The 23,936-nt window shown below is 38.7% G+C and overlaps 1 protein-coding gene across 3 annotated transcripts in view; it reads left to right on the top strand.

The window, feature by feature from the left end:
• The window catches only part of Tsc1 (tuberous sclerosis 1 protein hamartin), a 442,531-nt gene that overhangs the window by 50,452 nt on the left and 368,143 nt on the right, over positions 1–23,936 (top strand). For all 3 annotated transcript variants that reach the window (XM_067135484.2, XM_067135485.2, XM_067135482.2), the window contains one exon: positions 15,747–15,962. In XM_067135484.2, the coding sequence (XP_066991585.2) occupies positions 15,869–15,962 (94 nt within the window). In that variant the 5' untranslated portion in view covers positions 15,747–15,868. The remainder of the gene's footprint in view (positions 1–15,746; positions 15,963–23,936) is intronic.

Below are 23,936 nucleotides of genomic sequence, written 5' to 3'. Positions count from 1 at the left end.
TGCAGCAATTATCGGGAATTTCGAACTGAAACGATAAACAGGGTATTTTCTCCTTGCCGTGACCTCTACCGAAGCACTCGGTGTGCCGTGTGCTGCACGAGGCCAAATCTGTCACGCTGTAAGCTGTGTTACTGTGTAAACGTATCTTCACGCCGGCTCAATGATAGTGATATTTTGGATATTTAATTGGGAGAAGTGGGTTCAGGGATGGATGAAAGTGATGACGACCCTGCTTACGAACCGGATAACGTATCAAGCGATAGTTCAGGTAAGATTTTTATTTATTACGTCACTTTGGAACGTAAGTGTTTAGCTGTATTATTTTACTCCGAATACTTTGCCTACAGAAATTTGGGTTTATTTTTTTCGTTTAGACGAAGAGACGCAGGCTGATGGTTCACCTGTGCCGGGAACATCTGCTAGATCATCTGAACCTGATGATGAATGGTCATAAACAGATGACCAATCACAGCTACCTGTCTTCCAGTCGGCATCTGGTTCTACTCAGTTTTGCGCGGGGAGTGACAAAATGGATTGTTTAAGTAATTTTTTTAGTGATGATGTGATCAAAAATATAAAAAACAGAAACTAACAGATATGCAGGTACGACAATTGCGGCAATGAAATATCAGAGCAAACTGAAGGAAAATTCCATGTGCCACCAGTGGTCTGCAGTAAAACGTCACAAAATTTATTGTTTTTTTTTTGCAACAATTTTGTATATGTGTGTGGTGAAGCTACCAAAACTTAGTGATTATTGGTCTACTGATCCCTTTTATCAGACAGGATTGTTGAGTTGTGTTAGATTTTTCTGGAATTTTATTTGTTGCACCTAAATGACAATGCCACCTTCATCAAGAAGGGGGAACCTAATCATGACCAACTACATAAACTCAGGCCTTTCTTTGATTCTTTTGTGCACAAATGCATTGTCAGTTTTCAGCCGTATGAGAACCTAACAATAGATGAGGCTATATGTCCCTTCCGTTGTCGAGTAGGGTTTAGCATTTATGTGAAGAATAAGCCCAATAAATACGGTATGAAAATGTATGTACTTTGCGATGCGGCAACAGGCTGCGTACTGAATTGTGAAATATATACGGGATCCGCAGGGAACGTTGACAACAGCATTCAGGCTCTTGTAGATAGATTATGCTCACAGTTTTTCAGTAAGGGCCACTGTATTTATATGGACTGGTACTATACTAGCCCCTCCCTACTGAATATGCTGTGGCAAAAGAAAACCCTGGCTGTTGGAACTGTCATGAAAAACAGGAGGGGTTTACCACCAACGTTCAAGACAAAGAAAATGAAGGAGGACGAGATTATATTTTTGAGGAAAGGGCACCTTCTTGCTGTGAAGTGGAAGAGCAAGCGGGATGTTTTATGCCTTTCAACAAAACATAAGGCTTCTACTACACTTGTTTCTGGTAGATCGAAGGGCGGTGTAGTACAGAAACTAAAGCCTGACATAGTCATCGATTACAATATAAATAAAACTGGTGTTGATAGAGCAGATCAACTGAACAGTTATTACCCATTTGCACGGAAGACAATGAAATGGTGGAAAAAGCTCTTCTTCCATTTGTTCCTTATGTCTGTTGTGAATGGTTTCATTCTATATAAAGAGATCTCAAAATCAAAGATATCTCTTGTGGATTACATGAGAGTGATCAATTTGCGGTTAGCAGCTAAAGGAGGAGGAGACATCTCAAGGCTGGAACCTACTCCCTCCCCCAGTGTTGACAGGACTTTTGCTCGCCATTTTCCAGAAAAGGTTCCTGAACGAACAATAAAGTGAATGCTACTCGTTATAGCAAGGTATGCTCAGACAGGGGCAAGAAGGAAAGTGGTAAGTGCGTCAGAAAAGAGAGTAGATAGTGGTGCAAGGAGTGCAAAGTAGGACTGTGAATAGTCCAATGTTTTCAGGACTACCATACGAAAACAAACTATTCCTAAATTTACCCAATTTGTCTTTGTTTGTGGCCTAAGTAGTCGCATTAAATGATTGTTTTTTATTGTTTGAGCAAGCTTATTGGTATAACCTCAATGTAAAAAAATTTTTCCGTACTATTTTTTTCAAGTTTTTCATAAGACTAAATTAAATTACTTCAGATATTAACTTGTTGATTAACATCTTCAGTTTGGATGATTGACACCTTCATACGGTACAAAAATCAGGTATGTAATATGTTTCGCTGTTCCATAATAACGTGTTAAGAATTAGCAAAAAGACCCAGTTCAAAGCCAGGATCCATGTTAAAATATGGTAGTGTTGAAAGTGTTAAAACAATAATCATCACCACCACCACCATTTTTATCATAGTTGGTACGATAAAACAGAATAAGACATAAATGATCGGAAATTGTATTCTTTACGACTTATATTACGTAGTACTTTCCTATAGGACCGATAACATAGGTAATTGAAAATTAAAATTTTAGGCACTTCCCCCTAAACTACCATTTCAACCAGGGTAGATAACATTATTTATAGTGTAGACTGTAGTTCCTTATTTCCTGACTTTACATACCGATTTTCATTAAATTCTGTTTACCTAATTTTTCATGGCTCGGCGTTGATATGGACTTAGCAACAAAAATACAAATTCATGAATATCTCTGTTATCACAGCCAGTATGTTAAAAATGTATAAGACATAAATGATTGAAAATTTAATTATACATAACTTTAGTTATGTAGTATTTATCGATAGGACCACTAATAACATAAATATTTGAGAATTATATTTTAGGCCTTCTCCTAAACTACCATTTCACTCAGCATGAATAAAATTATTTATGGCCTAGATTGTAGCAACTTATTCCCCGAATATACATACTGAGTTTTATTAAATTCCCTCCTGCCGTTTTCTCGTGATGCGTGTACATACATACAGACAGTATTTACAGAAAATTAAAAAGTGCATTAATTACCTGGATGCTGTGGACATGACCGATACAGAATTACCATTCTTTTTTAATTCTGAGCAATCTACAGACAAAACTCTTATTTTTATACATATAAATAAATAACGTAGCCTCCTCACTGTCCACTTACTGACATTCACACCGTGTACCGGTTCAAGCTAGTAGTACTGTGCCCATAATGCAGAATTTGAAAACACAAGAACTGGTTATCCCTTGCAGAAGTTGACTACTTCCTACCGGATCTTGGCCTGCGAGAGTATGAACCCTGTTCGCAATATGTTATCTTGAGAATAAACTCCTGTGCAAGAAAATGAAATTATTACATTTAAATGAAGTTGAAAACCAAAATAAACGTAGAAACGGTGCTTACCCTGAGACCAGGTATCCCATGAGGGGACCGAAGGAGGAGTACGTCCGCTCACTAAGATGGTCAGATGATCAAAGACACAGATCCTACCTCGCTCCTATAGAATGAGCGGTGAAAGATCAAGAAACAGGAAATGGTGCACCCACCAATCAGAGAACAGGATTTACCCTCGACTTTCACATTCACCAATTACATTAACTCTTATTTTCTCCAATCAAAAGTCTCTTCATTCTTGCTGACAGATATTTGAGAAAAGTCTTCGTTTATGCAACAGGAAATAGAGAAAAACTGGAGATATGGAAAGAATATATAGAAGAACTGTTTGAAAATGATAGAAAAGAACTTTATGCTAGTGAAGGTATGGATGTCGAAAATGGACCAGTTATAACAAAAGAAGTAGTAATACATGCTACAAAGTTGTCAAAATGTAATAAAGCATCTGGTCCCGATCTAATAACAGCTGACATACTAAAACTCATTAATGAAGAACAATTAGATGTCCTAGTAGACTTGTATAATTCAATCTACAACACAGAAGTCCTCCCCTGTGAATGGCTACAGTCTATATTTGTTCCATTGCTGAAATAGCAAATGCTTGTTAATGCAGCGTTCATTGGAACAATCAATCTCATGAGCCAGAATAGTCCTTAAAATAATTCACCGAAGAATCTTCAGAAAATTAGAAGAGGATATCAGCGAAACACAATTTGGTTTCAGAAATGCGCTAGAAACAAGAGAAGCCTTGTTTACCTTCAATGTGCTGGCACAGAGATGTTTAGAAGTCAATCAACCAATGTATGTTGGCTTTTTGGATTATAATAAAGTGTGTTGTGTTGAAAAATTCATTTATTGTTAAAATTATTTGTATAAGATACTTCTTTTGGAAGAATTATATTTTTGGAATTATGAACATTTCGAACATTGCAAGAATTATGTTTAGAGAAATTTTGTCTTCAAATTATCATATAGTTGGGAGTTTTATAAAAATTATGTATCTAAATTTTGAGGCAGCGTGTACTTACACGTGCAAATTTTGGTGATGAAATTAGTGTTGCGTAAAAGAATGATCTTGAACATTAATCTACGGTAATGAAGAGAACTCGGATTGGTAGGAATAACAAATTTAATTGGTGAATGTGAAAGTCAGAAGTAAAATTCCATAGCGTGATTGGTTACCTTATGCTTGCATCGTTTCTGGCTTTTCGATTTCTTCTGCTCCTTCATGGGAGTGAATCTTGATACCACGTCTTTTGCTGCCTAGAGGGCGGACACGCTCCTCCTTCCACCCAGTTATGGTATACCTGTCTCGGGGTAAGCACTATTTCTTCTTGTTTTCCGGACATTAAGTTAATTTAAATGTAATTTTTCCTTAGTTCGTAGGAGTTTACCCTCGAATTTCACATTCGCCATTTAATCATCGAAATGACTTAGCTCTTCAGCTAAGCATTCACATTTCAATTTTGGAGGCAATTCCCTTTTTATTTGTTAAAAGAAAACTTGTAATTAACATGTAATAACTTTTCCTCGGGTTTGCCTCCGGTAGTTCTGCTTTGCTTAACACACGCACCAAAAATCGAAGTTCCTTGCTGGAAGTGTTTTAGGTACTAGGATGCGGTGCCTCTGTGTTAACTTTTATTCCTTTTCTCTCTCTTAAGTTGGCAAAATGGGATTAGCTCTCATTATAAACAAAGTAAAATTCCTTTGATATTGTGTGCATATCAGAAAGTCAAAGAACTAACTGGAATCAGTACGATGAGAAAAGGAAGTATACTGCTTGACAGAAATGGCAACATCTTTCTTGGGGTCGCCACAAGTTTCAAGAAAGGTCAGAGTTTTTATTGACCCAGTTTTGGAAATTCTGCCTTGAAATTTACATACTTCTGTCGCTTTCTTGATTCAGATTTTCATGGAGGAAAAATGCCTTTTTTTCCTTCTTTTTTTTCTGTAGTTTTGAGTGTAATTATAAAGAATATGAAATCTATTAGAATAGATGTTTTATTTTTGTCCCTCTAGAAAGGTCATTGCACACCATGCAGGGCTGGAAGAGACCGAAGTAGGTGTAATAATACTGTATATATGTAGGTAGGTATGTCCATCCCTTGCCCTGTTTCTCTACGGGGTTGGGTATGAAGTGAGATGAATCTTCATAGCCCTTCCTGATGTCAGCCTCATCAGAGGAGTTAATGAGATATAATGAATGAAGGTGTAATAATACAGTATAGTTTAAATTATATTTTTTATGTTTTAAGATAATAATAATAAAAAATTAACTTAGACAGTAGTCAGTTAATTTGGTGAAAATTGTCAGGGAAAAATAATTCTTAAATACTGTAGGAACCCTATATGCTATAAAAATTGAAGGTGACTCCATGATGAGGTACACAAGGCATGATGAAGCGTGAAATAATATGCCATTGCTTTTCTCACCAGGTCAGAAAGTGCTATTTGAACCATAACTTTCTCCATGAGCAGTCCCTTTCATAACATTGTCGCACTAATTGTGCTCCAAATGTTACTTTGCACCACCTATACCTCAGCAACTTCTGTACTTCACAGCCTTAAATGAGACACTTAGTGGAAGCTACATTTTGCTGTGGCCTGTGCCAAGAGTTATATGCAAAAATACTGCATCCATCAAGAAATAGCAACAGGCTAAATAATTCTATAAGTAACAAAATCTTCTGTGACATATATAACGAATTAGATTCAAGTAAACATAATAATGCATGTTTAATTGGACTGTCGTGACCTACCTGTCCTGTGAGACGATCTCGTAGGTTGGTCACCAGGCACTTGGATGTTGAAGTATTACCTGACCTGCCGAGCGGAATGTAGGGAGGTAATTGTAGGTATGACTCGTCCCGCAACTCCCGAAATAAAAGAAGAAGTTATTTCCCTGTCCTTTATTACTGAGGACACTAAAATGAAATGGCGTATGGCTTTTAGTGCCGGGAGTGTCCGAGGACATGTTCGGCTCGCCAAGTGCAGGTCTTTTGATTTGACACCCGTAGGTGACCTGCGCGTCGTGATGAGGATGAAATGATGATGAGGACGACACATACACCCAGCCCTCGAGCCGACGAAATTAACCAATGATGGTTAAAATTCCCGACCCTACCGGGAATCGAACCCGGGACCCCTCTGACCAAAGGCCAGCACGCTAACCATATAGCCAACTGAGGACACTAAAACTACTATGTACAGTATATTTACAAGTCTGAATGTAATGATCTGTAGAGAGAGCGAGCTTGTTCCACGCGCCTACTGTTCTACTACGCGTCTATCTGAATCTTGCCCTACGGCACTTGGGCTATGCCCGAACAGAATCTCGTTCTGACAAGTACGAACTACTGGCTGGAAGAAGGCCCCGCGCCATCTTGGCCAGGGGTTATATCTCCGCTCCTGAACTCAAAGTTCTATCCCTACCTCCTATCAAGGGGTTGGGTCCTGCAGGCATTGCTAAACTGATCATCCAGTCACTAGCGCCCTCAAGTGGCTATTCTCAATAGTTGTCACAGTAAGTGCTGCTACCTAGGCACTACTGTCTTCTGTCTTACTTTATCCTCATCTTTCCTTGTTTTCCTAAAGCGCATCTGTAATGGCCTTGACTGGCCGTGTACTCAGCTTTGTCTCTTTGTCGGTCGTCCAGCGGGCCGCCTGGCTCGCTGGCATATTAGCTCTGTTTGTTGATACACAGTAAATATCTTGTTGTGATCAACAAGTCTTTCGTAAGCTAGCGCGTTTCACAAACCGCTCTCCAATACTTAACTGAAAGCTTCCTTCTGCTTTCCAATTATTAAATCTAACTATAATTATTATACTTATTATACAGTTACTCAAGTACTACAAGGTGTCTCATGTCGATGACTATCATTATTCTGACACTAATTAATCTCCTCTGACACCTTGAGCTCTAGACTCGGCTGCGAATCCCGGCTGCCTTCCACCTGGCAGTCCGCCGGTTCGAGTCCGTGGGAGGTCGGTACACGACAGGACAACCTGGGCACATTCATTACTGAGAATGTGACAGCTGTGCTGTAGCTCTGTCTCTGTGTGACCAACTGCTAACTTGTGTACCGACTACTGTGGCTTAAAATTTAATAACGATGAAATATCACGTGTCTGTATTCAGTATAATAATAATAATAATAATAATAATAATAATAATAGGTGGCCATGACTATATCATTACATACAGTGGCTCGAAAAAGTATTGGTCTGTCAAAATATGCTACATGTGAGGACGAGGAATAGAAAGGAATGATAATCAAAACTGACATAAACTGGAATTCTTCATTATTTGTCATCTTATGTAACATGTACACTCTAAGAAAAACATCATTCTTCAATATCCATACAACTAAAACACCATAACTTAAAACAATCATTTTCGCTTGCCACCAAAAAAGTAATGGTCAGAATTAACATAACGCAGTTTCTTGATCCTTCGTGAATGTTTCAGTATTTGGTAGGTCTTCCTTTCCTCTTTATAATCTCAGCTAACCTTACCAAGGTTTCCGTAGTTTCATTTCGTATGTTATTCCATTCAGTGAGTAAGGCTTCTTTCAGGTCAGCTTTGTTTGATATTGCAGGTTTTCTCAAGTTCTGCTCTAAATAGTGCCACATATTCTCGATGGGGTTGATATCGGGAGATTGTGGTGGAGTTTCCATCCAACACGGTGTATTATATAACAGCCATAGCTTCGTGTTCAGGGCTGTGTGTTTGGGGTCGTTATCTTGCTTAAACGTATAGTTTGTTAGAGAGTCCCATTTTTTGTTCACTTGAAGGACAATGTGTCATGAGGATGTTAATGTATGCTTTGAGATCCACATTCCCTTCAATAAAGGCTAATACACCTACACCATTCGCACTCCTGCAACCCCACACCATCAGGGAACCACCTCCATGTTTCACAGTGGCTGGCAGGTTCTTCTCAAGTTCAGAATGCGTCTTCTTCCACACAGTCACTCGTCTGTCTGACCTGAAGAGGGTAAATTTACTCTCATCGGTAAAAAAGACTGTCTTCCAATCCTCATAGCGGTCATTTCTGTGCTCTTTAGTGAATGCAAGTATTTCTTCTTGTTAGCCTTACTGATGTACGACTTTCTACGGGCTGTTCTGCCCGCATATCCTCTTTCGTGTAGCACATTTTGGATGGTTTCAGATGGCATTTGCATTCCTACATCTTGGTTTAACACAGCTGATATCTTCGGCGCACATAGTCGAGGATTTTGGGCCACTTTACGCACAATTTGTCGTTTGCCTTGTACTGATAACTTTGAAGGACGGCCACTTCTTGGTCTATTTTCTATTGTCTTTGTTCTTTTGTACCTGTAGACAATATTTTTAACAGTTGTAACCTCTTCCAGTTATTTCACTCATGTCCTGGAAAGTTGTACCTTTTTGAAATAGTCGCACTACAATCCTCCTATATTCCACGGTTGTTTATTTCATTTTCCTTCTCATTACTAGCTGAACACGGAAATAGTGCTGAATATTACCTTCCAACATGTCAGCACAGACACAATGAGCCCGAGTTGCGGCAGACAGCATGATGTCACGATGATATTGTTTAGTAGACCAATACTTGTTTGGCGTGAAATGATGCATGCCGTTGTATTACTGGTCCGTTTGCAAACGGCGTGAATTTCCTTGGCTCCATATTCAACCTACTGATGTACTTGGCTGTCCTACATATCTACATACGTGTAATTACATTATATGCACCATTATTTGTACTATACTGCTCCGTTCATACCACGGCTATGGGAAGACCAATACTTTTTTGAGCCACTGTATATGAGAAACTCTGTATTAGTACTATTATAATTCTGTTTTTTTCTGAATTGATATAGATTTGATGCTGTTGTTATGAAACTTAAAAGTCATCTTTGAAATATACACTTACTGGTGTCCTGAATTTTATAGTAGTTTTTATGAAAAATATGAAAATTATGGTGCTGTAAAAGATTACTGACAGTTGCTATGGTTATTATAAACAAGTCATTTATATTATTTGAAGATTAAAGTTTACTTATACAGTGAATATTTTAAAATTATGAAATTTTATACACTTTATATGTATTTTATCTATACCATGAAGAACTTGGCATATTAACCTTTTTGTTATTGTTCTGGATAACATCCAAAATTAACTTTATGGGGAATACATAACCTCTCCTGGCAATGGAAAGGACAGTGAAATGGACAAAGATTGGAAGAAGAAAAATACTTTTCGATGTGCTACCTGGAATGTACAAAGTATCTCACACAGAGATCACCAGCTGGAAGACATTCTCGCAAAAGAAGAAAAAAAAAAGACATTTTAATTGCAGCAATTTCAGAAACAAAAAGAAAGCTTTAGGGATCAAAAGAGACAGTAAATTATTTACAGTTTTACAGTGGGGTTGACAGAGATACTACAGCACAGGCAGGTGTACTGCTCATGGTACACAAAATATTAAGATCAACAATTGATAGCTACACTCTTTTGAATGAAAGGATTATCCAATTAAGACTAAAACTATCCAGGAGTTATCTTACAGTTATAGGGGTATACGCTCCAGTGGAGGGCAATTCAAAGGAAAGTGATGGGTTCTATAATGATGTGACGTACCCACTCAGCCCACAGATGTGTGACAGTATTATAACGTGGCGGGTCACTTTAATAGTAATATAAATGATATCTCATTGTTTCTCAATAAACAATATCCCATGGGCGCCAGCCTTCAAGCTTACGGCTTGAAAACAAAAGTTGATAATTAATAATAATAATAATAATAATAATACATAATGAGACTCAAAAAACTCCCAGGGGTGAGGTGACACAAATCATTAAGTACACTAACTTGGAATTTAAGGATCATTAATAATAATTTCAGAAAATACAAATTAAAACAGCTATTTATTAAGATGAAAAACGTGATGTAGCGGCGCATTAACGAAATCTGAACTTACGGAAACAAAAGAAAAACTGAATGAAATTAATTCTAAGAAAATGAACTGTTGCGCGAAGACTTGCAGTAACTTATGCCATAAGCTCACCATATGTAGACTCTGTTGTCTTGAAACCGATGATCGATGGATCTCTCGTACCGGCTGCCTCATCTGTTGTTGGATTCCAGTTCTACTTATGCTTTTCCTGCCTTTAACACTTCCTACTGTACTCCTTACATAAACTCATAATGAGTCCTAATTTTAAATGCAAAACCACCATGGGTTATGTTCATGGAGAGAATACACTTGTCCTACGGTACTACTCAGATGCGAAGTGAACTAAGTTAAAATCTTCTCCGATGTGCAGACATAGAATCGTAGTAAGAGTCTCTTCCAAGAGTGTCTCAGTGTCTAAGAGTGAGATTAAGAATGTCCGAATACGAGTGACAATCTGCTTACGAGTAAGAATAAGAATGACCTCTCCAGCTCTTGTGTTTGACGTATATAGGTTCAAAAGTCTCCTTCCATCAGCCATATCACATGGTTCAGTAAGATTCGAGGTCTCATCCCTTCTCCTATGTATTGCTGTGAATCCATCACGTTGCTTCATTACGTTCATTCACATAGACTGAACGTTTCCGCTGAAATAAAGCGTCGGGTAGCGAAGTTCGAAAAGTGGGCGTTCATAATGTATCAACTGTCTCTTCATGAGGTGGAGAGGGTAAGGTCTCTCGTAACCTTGATGATGTACTTTTCCTGGAAATGGGCTGAAATTAGCCTGCTGACACTGGTCACCTCACAATGGCTATTGAAAAATTTACTGCAAGATATTAATATGAATGATGTTGAAATACTTTACCCAATATGTGGTTCGTTCAGAATACGTTATAGCCACGATACAAAGAAATGAAATGATGATGTGAAATGGGCGATTAAAACCCTATATACGTATTAATTTAAAAATGACCTATCGGTGATTAAATATATACATCTTATCAATTAATTAGACAGTTCAATAATTTATCACATGCTCTGATGTCCAAACATCACAATGATCTGCAAAAGATAGCCAATAAAATTAACAAACAAGATATGCTACTATTACTGGGAGACTTCAATGCCAGAGTTGGTAATGAGAAAACTCAGAATCACATCGGAATGCATGGAGAAACAACCCGTTATAACAATGGAACGAAATTAATAGATTTCACCGTCTTCAATCAGTTAGTTTATGAACACAGTGTTCCCACACAAGGACAGCCACAAGTACACCTGGTCTGCACAAAATCAGAAATCAGTTATAGATTATATAATTTGTATGGTAAATTGGCAGATTTAGTCTTGGATACAAGAGTCTGTCGAGGCCCTGAATTGGAAACTGATCACTATCTATTAGTAGCACCTATTCATCTGAGGCCTAAATGGTATAAAAGAAACAAACAACACGAGAAATTAAAACTTCTTACAAGGTTAACTTATTAGGAGACCCCAGTATAAAATGGCTGTACCAGAACAGACTTAATAATCTTGCACAGATGACACCAGTTAGTGACAACGTGGAAATGGAGTGGTCTGATTTGTGTTAAATTTTAAAGCACTCTGCTTTTGAGAGTTTGGAAGTTAAGAAAAAATGGCAGAGGAAAAAGGGTTTAAGAATCTGGGATGAAGTTGAAAAAGTTATTTCAGACAAAAGAAATGCTTATAAAAATTTTTTGTCAACTAGTAAATTAGAAGATAAAATAGAGTATCACCACAAGAGAGCATTAGCAAAAAGGAAAGTGCGGAAAAAGCCCAGAAAGAGTTGGGAAAACTTTGTTTCACACCTGGAGACTGATACAACAAGACCACAACCACAGACCTATAAAATACTCAAGAAACTGAATAATGATGTAAAAGAAGACATACGCATTAATGCAATACCTCTAACGGAGTGACTCATTATTTTTGGAATCTTTGAAGAGGTTCAAATATTGAGCCATTTCTTCTGCCAACATCTCTTAACAAGTCTTCGGAAACCATTACACTCGAAGAACTGGAGCTAGTACTCAGAAAACTTAGAAATGGAAAAGCATCTGGAGAAGACTCAATAAATGCAGAACTATTCAAGTACTTCAGTGACATCTTCAAGCAAAAATTTCTCAGATTCATAAATTTAATTTGAAATGGCAACAGACCACCAGAGAATTGGCAAAAAGCTATAGTTATTCCTCTTCATAAGAAGGGCAGCATGTGTGGAAATTATAGGGGGATAAGTATACTCAACTCAGGTTAAAAAATTTACTCTAATATTGTCAGAGAAAAATTATTCAGGTGTTATGAAAATGTGATTGGAAATGAACAACATGGATTTTGAAAGGGACGCTCATGTGCTGATGCTTACTTTACCTTGAAAATCTTAGTAGGGAAACGCAGGGAATTTAACTTGGAAACTCATAGCATTTGTTGATTTTAAGAAAGCCTTTGACCTAGTTAACAGGAACAGACTTCTTAATATCTTAGCAGAAGATTATGTCTCACAACAGTTAATAGATAACATATACAACATGTACAGTAACAACCTTATTGCAATAAAGTTAAGTAATCATCAGACTGAATGAGAACCGATCTGCAGAGGTGTGCGACAAGGTTGTGGACTTTCTCCTTTGTTGTTCATAATCTATATGAAGAACATAATACAGGAATGGAGGCATGAAAGGCATGGATCAATCCCAGTCAGCAGATATCTCGCACATCTAGATGCCATACTCTTTGCTGATGATGATGCATTGGGAGCATTATCAGAAGATGATCTTCAGTGGTCAGTATTTAATCTCCAGAAAGTCTCTTCGAAATTCAACATGATCATTTCACCATTAATAATCTTGACCATGGTGGCCGGGATTGGATCCGTATTGACTTAATAACAGTAAATATGTTGGGAGATGGTCTGCCTAGTCAATACTATTTATTTATTTACCTTTCACCTTAACATCTAGTACATGTTTTGAGAATATTATGCATTCTCTTCCTCAGCTAGTGGATTAAAATTCAGTATACAATAAGACCTGATTAAAATAGGGGGGCCCCCATTAAAAATTCAAAACAGCATTACAATGTAACACGTAAAAAGTTTGGATGGTACAAACATAGAATTAAAATCCCATCTTGTCAAGTACAAATTAAAAACACAATATAGTAATGTCTAATTAAATACGTCTTGTGATGATATGAATTCACAGTATCCTTGAAGTTGCCTTGCGTAGTTCAAAAAAGTTGAGTTAGGAATGAATGAAATTGCATTAAAACTTGAAGTCCTGCCGATATCCAGCGTTAATGGGTGTTAAAATGATGTCTATTTAAATTTAAATATTGGACACAGCGTCGTATAATGATGTGAATTTACGGTGTCCTTGGAATTGTAATACTATCTTGCGAAGTTCAATTGGATTTGTACAATAATAAATGAAGTTGCATTAAAACTTGGAGTCCTGCCATTATCTTCGGTTAATAGGTGTATTATGCAGCCAGGTTGAAAATAGGTTAAGATGGTCTATAAAAAGGAGAGGAAATAGAAATTAACAAAAAGGCTCCGACATGAACAAATGAGAATATAACGGGGCAAAAATATTAAACCTTACCAGTGTGATGATGTAAATATTACGTGTGGCGTGCATATGTTGGATAGATGTGAAGGCACATGGTGTTGTATGGCAACTGGTTATGGAATTACATTGGTATGTGCGGTGGATGGAAAGAGGGGTGGAAGGAACCGCCCCTGATACTATAGTCATACTTCCCCCCCTTACACGCTTGACATCATTCTCTTTTGGCCTCTTACTAGGGTATTGGGTTACCAATTTAAACAACTGATTGTCTTCTGCAATGTGTTCATTTAGGCTGTTCCAACATATTTACTATGATCATTTCACCACAAAAGAGCAAAATAATGGCCTTTAAGGGGAAGGACCCTATCCTCAGTAAAATCTGTTTAGATAATACAATTTTGGAAAGAGTCAACAAATTCAATTATCTGGGATACAATTTATCTTACCAAGGGGAAATTGATATCTCTGCAAAAATAACCAAATTTACCAGAACAACAGGAATCATAAATCATCATGAAGCCATATCTTGTCCAAAAACACACCCGCTTACGTCTTTATAACACTTTAGCCAGACCAACCCTTTGCTACGGCAGTGAGGCATGGGCAATAAGAACTCGAGACATTTCCAGAATTACAGCACGTGAAATGACGTTCATGCGCAGAACAGCAGGCTATACGAAATGGGATCGTATAAGAAATGAAGATGTGCTTAAGGGACTGAATGTTATGATAACCAAGAAAAATGGAAACGTCATATTCAAAGGATGGAATCTGGAAGACTACTAAAGGAGATCCTACGTTATCAACCAAGAGGACAGAGATCTATAGGACGTCCAATGAAGCGATGGAAAGAAAACGCAAGACCATAACGGGCCACATGGCCCAATACTTAAAAGGATGACGACGACATAACCTCTCCTGCCCAAATGCCAACCTCGCCTTCCCGAGATTAACAAACCTGTTCCCACAGACGAGGCCCTGTCGACCAAGTCATGGTGGTATAACCATTACATCAATTATGGAGGAAATGCTGTAATTTCAGCTAGTCTATTAGCTGAGAGGTGGCTGCCCCACCAATGGTCTTACTTCCTTCGGGCTAGCAACCCGCCGGAAGGACATTTGATTGTTTTCAAGTCTTGGAAAAAGAAAAATGCAAGACCGTAATGGCACACATGGCCCAATACTTGGAAGGAAGATGAACTATGATGATGATGATGATGATGATAATTGTATTGCCTCAGTTGCTATGTGCAGAGGTTTTGATTTTCAGGCTGCCTGCATATCAATTTTGGCATTCTGTTTTACTCCGCCAAATTGGCGGAGAAACCAGAACTTGGTTCAGTGACCTGCTGTTTTATTTAATTTTATTGTGTGAATACTGAATGTGCCTCCACTGTTGTACGACATGAAGTAAATATTTTCTCCACCCTTCAAAAATCTGACTACTACCAGATTCTTGGGATTGGAAAGCTACACTCTACCACTGATCCACAGAGGGAGCTTTTCAGCATGGTGAATAAATTAGTTTTCCTGTTTTATAGATGTGTTAATGACATGAGAGTAGTAAAATATGGGGAAATATGAAGACAGTTTGTTCTGTAGCAAATCAGTTGTGTAACCCTTGAATAACCGTGTAACCTTGATACCCCTTGCATTTAGGCATTCTTAAATGCTAACAAATATGATCACTGGAGACAAGTGTCTAAACAACTGAATTACATGGTGATAAAGATTTGTCCAAAATTGAAGAGTATGTGATCGAGTTTTCCATCTTACGATGTTTGGTCAGTATTGGATAAGATGTTCAGAAGAAGAAAATTGAGTCATTGTTTAATTCATGTATTAATTCTGTGTTATTTTTGTGATTGAACTTTATGTAATATGCTTTCTAGTTGTTTTACCTGTAATATTCTTGTTTATTGTTTCAGGTTATGTTGGAAAATGTAACCATGGTCCAAGTGCAGAGCACAAAACTTTTCACCTTTCATGGACAGTTTTCTTCTTAAGCCAAACGTACACTTACTGTAGGCTTCATGGTTGGGTGTAGATCATGGAGGTAGCTGAATTATTCAATCAGCTAGAATCAAATCAGCCTCAGACTGTAGAAGAGATCAAGAAAACATTTCATGAGGCCTTGAATTCAAGTAAGTGATTTCATCCTAGATTTAATGTGTTTGTGATGGATTATTATTTTGAGGTAAGAATTCCAAGATTTAGAATTATGGAGATGATAAAGAAGACAGAATCTATTGATAGAAAATATTCACCATAAAAGGCACTTGCTTTCAAGCAGTGAGGGATGCTCAGATATATAAGGGCAGTCAAATGAAACTGAGTCACCTGCTAGAAAGAATAGTAGAACATTTTGTACTTCAAAATAATCACCATAACTGTGAACACATTTACCCCACTGGGTGATGAGATGGCCAGTCCCATTCTTGAAAAACCTGGCAGGCTGTCGATGGAACCACGTCTGTACTCAGTCACACACGTTGTCATCTGATGCAAACCAATGTCTATGAATGTCCTCCTTTAGCTCCTCAAAAATGTGAAAAATCACATAGGGAGAGATTTGTGCTTTAGGAAGGTTGTCAAGTTTCCCTACTCAGATCTCTAAATGGTATTCCTCACAGAGTTGGCAGTGTGGGGGGAGGGGAGGAGAGCAGATATGAAGAAGGATAAAGTTGTTAGATAGCATGATTGGATGTTTTGACTTCATGGCACGCCTCGGTTTTTGCAGCGAGTCTTCATAGCACTGTGCATTGATTGTGGCCCTGTGCTCAAACTGAAGAAAGACATTCGTGGACATGGGTTTGCATTGAATGATGACGTGTGTGATTGGTTACAGATATGGTTACATCGGCATACCACCAGTTTTTTCGAAAATGGGATTGAGCGTCTCATTATCCCGTGGGATAAATGTCTTTAACAGTTCTGGTAATTACTAGTGAGGTACAAAATGTTCTTCTATACTTTTTGGCAGGTGCCCCATTTTGATATGACGGCCCCTTATACATAACAAATTATTCACCCCCTGGAGACATAATTATAATACCGGGTAACACAGCCTTCAGCTTTGATATCTGCCTTGATTTGGTAAGTAAAGGAGTCCACAAGTTTCTGCAGGTGTGACATATCCAGTTGTAGCCACTTGCTAATGATGATATCCTGTACAGCCACCATATTGCAGGGATGCTGATGTCTGCATTTTCCCCACTGTTCCAAATAGTCCCACATTTTCTATGGGATTGAGATCAGCGGATTTAGCTGGCCAGTCGAGGTGCGACCATGTCGATGTGCTTATCAAACTAGTCACGAGGGCGAACAGGGCTATTGTCATTCTGGAAAATGGGAGCGTCCTTAGCATACTCATAATGAAGATGTTGAATAAAGGGCAACAATGTGTTACTGAGAATGTTGAAATAAATATCCTGGTTCATGTTCACAGTGGCCTGAATGAGTGAGCCAAGGTCATAGTATGAAAAACACCCTCAAAACATCACAGAAGCACCTCCAGCCTGAACTTACCCTCCACACACTGCAGGTTAAATGCCTCATTGGACCGCCAGTACGCTCAATGCCTTGTGTTGTTTGAAATTTGGCAAAATCATGGCCTGACACCCTGTTTTTAATGGGATTGTCTCTTCTTTCATAAGCTGGTCCCATTAATATATAATATATATTTATTTACAACTGTTGCCACACATCTTTCTGGTGTATATGGATATATAATGTGATACTGTAAGGAGTAGCTGTCCTATTATGTCAACCTCACGTGGACGTGACGTATCTTGCTTTTAGACTGATGAGGCTCTATCAGCCGAATAACTTCCAGGATAATGAGTCCCCTGCTATCATGCTGTCTGATCTGATAGTGGTTAGGGCACACTCATCCTTGGGGTAGGAAACTTCCCGTAAAGGTATATGAAGCACAAATGATCAGCGGCAATAGAAAGTCCTCAACTGTCCCCTACTCAGCTGGAATGGAAGGTGAAGGCTTCATTGACTACAAATCTTTCAGTTGTCTTGTACTGTGTTTACTCGCATATCAGCCAATATCACTTGTCACCTGCATCCCTGATTTTTCAACCAAATATTCTCATAAATTATTGTGCTGATTAAGAGTTGCACATCCAATTCGTGGGCTTGTCTCAAGAATGTGCGCCATATGGAGCTTGTTACTAAATATTTGTCTTGGGGGAATGTTAACAAGTACACGGCTACATTCAAGCTAAAAGTGGTGAAATTCGCAGAAGAAATTTGTACAGAGCAACAATTTGTGAGTTTTCGGTTCACAGAAAACAAGTCAGAAATTGGAGGAGGCAGCAAATTGGCATTTCGTTGCCCAAAACAGGGCAAGTTCCCGGGTGTTGAGGAAGCATTACTGGAATGAGTGAAAGAGATGCGGAACATTGGTTACAGCATTTCTCATGAAATGTTAAAGCTAAAAGCACAGGAAATTGAACGATCCTACGATTTTCCAGGAAAATTTTTCAATTGAAATAATAACATTAAGTTATTTATTAGACCACCTAATCAATACAAAATCGTCTTGGATGATTTACATAAATTTGTTAACTAATAGTGGTACATGTTTCGCCTTTCCTGTAGGCATCATCAGCCATAGTCTTAACCTTAAATTAAAAACAAGTGTCTAAATAACATGTAATAATAAAATGAATTTTAAAATCTTGAAGAGATTTGAAGTAAAATAACATTAAAAATAACAATGATGGTTTAAAAATACAATGTGATGAGATATAATAGTGGAAGTATTAACAAAATTAACATTAGAAGGCTGCTAAAATTTTTCAAGGCGAATCACAAGTGGGACTCTCGGTTTATGCAGAGTAATAACCTACCACTGCGGTGGAAAACATCTTTGTGTGCCAAGAAATGCCTAATGATTGCCCCGATAAAGTTGGAGAGTTTCATCACAGGCGCGTGATAGGTTAGGGTAGCAGAACTGTTATCTCCTCTCGCAGATTGGCAATGCTGACCAAACCTATGTGTATTTTGAAATTCCAAGGAACACTTCTATTTCCGAGAAAGGACCGGCAAGTGTTCTGATTTAAACTACCGGCAATAAAAAGTTACTTGTATGGTGATGTTGGCCATTACTGTTGATGGCCATAAACTACCTCTGTACATTATATTTCCACGCAAAACATTACCGAAGAACATTGCATTCCTAACTGATACACATGGTTCACAGGGAAGGAGAATATACCTCACAATGTAGAGAACTGCTTCATTGGATGCTGTCGAAGGAGTATCATTAGGATGTAACACAATACTGGGAGAGCCTGAAAACCCCATTCTGGATGTTTGTAATGATATGCTGGGATAAAAGATCAAGAAACGCAAGAATTGGTTTGATCAAAATTATGTTGAAATCGAAGCATTGATCTCAGAGAAGAGAATGCACGTGTGATGAAAAGACATGAACTGCTTTGCAAAGAAGCCTGTTGTCTTGCCAAAGCAAATGTCCAAAGAAGAATCCATGTGTTCAAGAATATATGGTTGACAACCAAAGCAAAAGAGTTGCAATATCTAGCAGACAAAGATTCACTGCAATTCTTCAAAGCCACAAAGGCAGTTTATGATCCCACCATCTTTGGTAGAAACCCACTCTAGTCCAGTGATAGGAGACCTTCTAAAAGATCAGTGCTCCATTTTGGGGCCAATGACCTAGATGTTAGGTCCCTTTAAACAATAAGCAAACATCATCAGTGCTCCATTATGAATAGATAGAAAGAGCATTTTTAAGCCCTCCCAAATCAGGAATTGGGTCTTGAACAGGTGTATGACCTAATAGAACAAGCACCCATTAAAGAACAACTTGGCTCCCTGCCTGAATTGGATGAAGTTAATGGCCTGTTAATCAAGCAGAGCAGCACAATGCTACCGGTCCTGGTGCTATATCTACGGAAGCCCTCATAGAAGGTGGTGAGGATCTCTCATAAGACACATACATGAACGGATTGTTAAAATTTAGAACATTGAAGAAATGCTTCCTGATTTCATAGATAATCTTATAGTTACCATACCTAAGAAAGGTGATCATACAGTGTTATAACTATTGGGGAGTATCATTACTGTTTGGGAAAGCTTATTGCTCAAATTTTGGTAAATCGTATACTAGTTGGTGAAAATACGGGGCACCAGGGAATGTTCTCCGTAGTGCCTACGAGCTGCTGCATGAGGTAACATCAGAAGTTTAGTTCGCAGCACGGTGTCATATCTGTCACGCTCACTCGCCGACAGGCCAAGGTGGACATGATAGCAGTACAGGGAGGCCACACGTGCGAGCTGTGGGCTGTCAAAATCGTCAGTGTGTATTGCAGTAAGCGAGCGTTCATATAGATTATTGCAATAGTGCAACGGGATACGGACAGTAATGTTTTGGTGGAATATGTTTTTCGCGAAGGCGATCAGTTTACAGAAAATGTAAGTTAAAATTTTAGGCGCAGTTTCCTAATTCAAAGTGTCCAAACTGGGATACCGTTCGGGATTTGATAAGTAAATTTCATGTGACCGGCTCAGTTCACAATGTACCGGGAACAGGCAGGCCTACGCTTTTAACAGACGAAAAACTTCATGAAATTTCCGATATAATGCTGCGAAGTCCAAGTAAATCAACACGCAAATTAGCTCAAGAAACAGAAATCTCTATGTGGACAGCGCATAAAGCTATACGAGACAAGCTTTGGTTGTTCCCTTATAAAGTCGCTGTGGTTCATGAATTACAAGAAACTGATTACGAAAAAATAGTGCTGTAATGTGAATGGTTCCGAAGATTCATAAATCGACTTCGACTTGACGTTTTAAATAAAACTTTTTTTTTTCAGATAAAGTATGATTTCACTTATCTGGCTAAGTATTGTATATTCCCAAAATACAATATATCAAGTACTGTAAATAATATCACATCAGTCTTGGGACTAGTTTAAGCCACTTAGTGGCCATCTTCAGCCAAATAAAATTAAACAGATTACAAAGACAATGTTGCTGGAATAATTATAACATTAAAATACATACAATAACAAAAATTAAGGTTATGATCTTCTTGTCGTAATGTGATGTCTTTAAGTTGACTTAGAACCTCAGGGAAAGAAGTAAATCTGGAAATGATAGCGAGAATTAGGAATGAATAAACATACAGAAAAGAAATTAAAAAGGAGTAAAATTATTTATGAGACTCACCTCTAATGTCTGATGTAGAGCAAGCACTGACTTGCTGGAGGAAGCTGGCGAGCCATGTAAACAAAGGAGTGGATAGGGAACAAGCACTGACTTGTTGTAGGAATCAGGTGATGTAAACAAAGAAATAGATAGGGAGAGGAGGGGAGGCAGTAAAGAAGGGTGAGGAAGGGGAGGGGAAAAGGTGGGTCTGAAGGATACGGAAAGAAAGACTGCTGCTGAGAGGGGAATTTAAAGAGATTATAAAAGATTCAATTATTTTAATCTGAGACATGTTTACTAAAGATAGGAATTAAAAAATCAAATAAAATGTTTGATTTCTCCAAAATTTCATTTAGATTGAAGTTAGGATTGAAAAACTGCTCCAGATGGATAAAACAATTTTCCGTAATATTGAGCAGGGGGCCTTTTGTAAAACTTTGAGAATTTTCATGTCTTGGTTGATATTAGTGAACTTATGGTTAGTATCACCCATGTGCTGTCCCATGGCCAAATATCTGTTATATTTCAGGGCGTTAACATGCTCCAAGTATCTTGTATGGAAGCTGCTACCTATTTGTCTGGTATACATATGTTTTAGTTATCACATAATGGGCCGATAGCAGAAACGATGACTAGTTTTAAGCCTTAGACAACGTTTACTGAACAATGTGTAATTCGAGCACGATCTTCTATTGCATAAACAATATTCAGCCGGTGTTTAACTAGACTGTTTAAAGTTTCAGTATTGGTTTGAAAATGGAGATAGAAGTATCTTTCATGCAACTCTTTGTCACAACTAATGAAATTCATCGGTGCGTGCACCGAACGCCAATCAACCTTTTGTCTTCCTATGCATTACTCAAGTATGGCTAAGCACGACCATGACTTGCCCACAAATAAGAATATTGCTTTCGGTGGAAATTAAATCTCATAATATTATCGACACTAAAGCGACACGCCAACATGCGGGAAAGTGTAGCTTTGATTATAGTGTTATGGTGAGTGTAATCTAGTCGTAAAAGGCTTCGACGAAGGGAAGATGAAACAATAGTAATGTGTAACCGAATGTGTTGTACAGGCGATATAGATGAAAATCGTAGGTTCGAAACGCATCATCGGCAGCCCTGAAGATTGTTTTCCATAGTTTGCCAATTTTTACACCAGGCAAATACTAGGGCTGTTATTATGGCCACAGCTGTTCTTCCCCAGTCCTCCTCTTTAAACAATAGTCACCACCATCACCACCACTTGCCTTTTCCTATCTCATAGTAGTTTTCACTATTATGTGTGCTTACTTGGCAGTAAATATAATTAAGTTACTCCTGGTTGATGTATGCGACAGCCCTCTGACGATTGGGACAAGAAATTCAGACTAATTCCATGGAAATTACCCCATTAAAATATATTGGTTTCCAAGAATTATATTCCAGTTGGCAGTTACCGGACTCTCTTGAAAAGCTAAATCTTATTTTAAACTCTACCTCCCCGTACATTTCAAATGAATTGCTGCGATTTCACAGCGGGCAACCCACAGAAAGGCCGTCGGACTAACTTTTCTTTCCGGAATCGTCTCAACGTGATAATACAAATTACATGTTTCATGGTTCATAACCTCTGATTGTGATCCACTCCTCTCATTTGAGGTTAAACAGTATTCTCACCACCCACCCCCAAGGCGCAACAGCCCCGAAGGGCCATGGCCTACCAAGCGATCACTGCTCAGCCTGAAGGCCTGCAGATTACGAGGCGTCGTGTGGTCAGCATGGCGGATCCTCTCAGATGTTTTTCTTGGCTTTCTAGACCGTAAACAGTATTCTCGGTAGTGTTTAAACATGGCCAGTTGAACATCAGTTTTAGACAGTGTCTAAGTGATAAATAACGTCTCTGCAATGCAGCAGCCATACTTAGGCATTGTTTAACTGTAGACATCGTCTAAACACCGTTTCTGCAATTGGGCCAATCTGTTTAATTTTTTTTATTTGGCTGAAGATGACCAGTAAGAAGCCTCCGTGGCTCAGGTGGCAGCGCACCGGCCTTTCACCGTTTGGTTCCGTGGTTCAAATCCCAGTCACTCCATGTGAGATTTGTGCTGGACAAAGCGGAGGCGGGACAGGTTTTTCTCCGTGTACTCCGGTTTTCCCCGTCATTTTTCATTCCAGCAACACACTGCACTATAATTTCGTATCATTTGTCATTCATCAACAATTGCCCCAGAGGAGTGCGACAGGCTTCGGCAGCCGGCACAATTCCAATCCTCGCCGCTAGATGGGGGCTTCTTTCATTCCATTCCTGACCCGGTCGGATGACTGGAAACAGGCTGTGGATTTTCATGGTCAGTAAGTGGCTAAAACTAGTCCCAAGACTGATGTAATATGATTTACTTGATATATTGTATTTCAGTTTATTTCTTACAATGATGTCCCATACGTGCTTGATTGGGGAGAGATCGGGTTATCGAGCAAGCCAAAGCATCATGTCGACACTCTGTGTAGAGCACGTTGGGTTACAACAGTGGCGTGTTAAAAAACACCCCCGGGAATGCTGTTCATGAATGGCAGCACAACAGGTCGAATCACCAGACGGATGTACACATCTGTAGTCAGGGTGCATCGGATAACCACAAGAGTGCTCCTGCTGTCATAGGAAATTGCTTCCCGGACCAGAACTCCCCGTGTAGGTCCAGTATGTCAACGCCGCAGATAGCTGGAATGCAGGCACTCGCCTGGCCTCCTCCTAACCAATACATGGCCATCACTGGCACCAAGGCAGAACCGGTTTTCATCGGAAAGCACAACAGACTTCCACGCCATCCTCCAATGAACTCTCGTTTGTCACCACTGAAGTTGCAAACGGCTGTGGTTTGGGGTAGGTGGAATGCACGCCTAGGGTGTTTGGCTCAGAGCTGTTCTTCAAGTAACAGATTTGGAAGAGTT

This window comes from Anabrus simplex, chromosome 1, assembly GCF_040414725.1.
Source record: "Anabrus simplex isolate iqAnaSimp1 chromosome 1, ASM4041472v1, whole genome shotgun sequence".
Lineage (NCBI taxonomy): Eukaryota > Metazoa > Arthropoda > Insecta > Orthoptera > Tettigoniidae > Anabrus > Anabrus simplex.
This window is presented reverse-complemented; position numbering and strand designations above follow the sequence as displayed.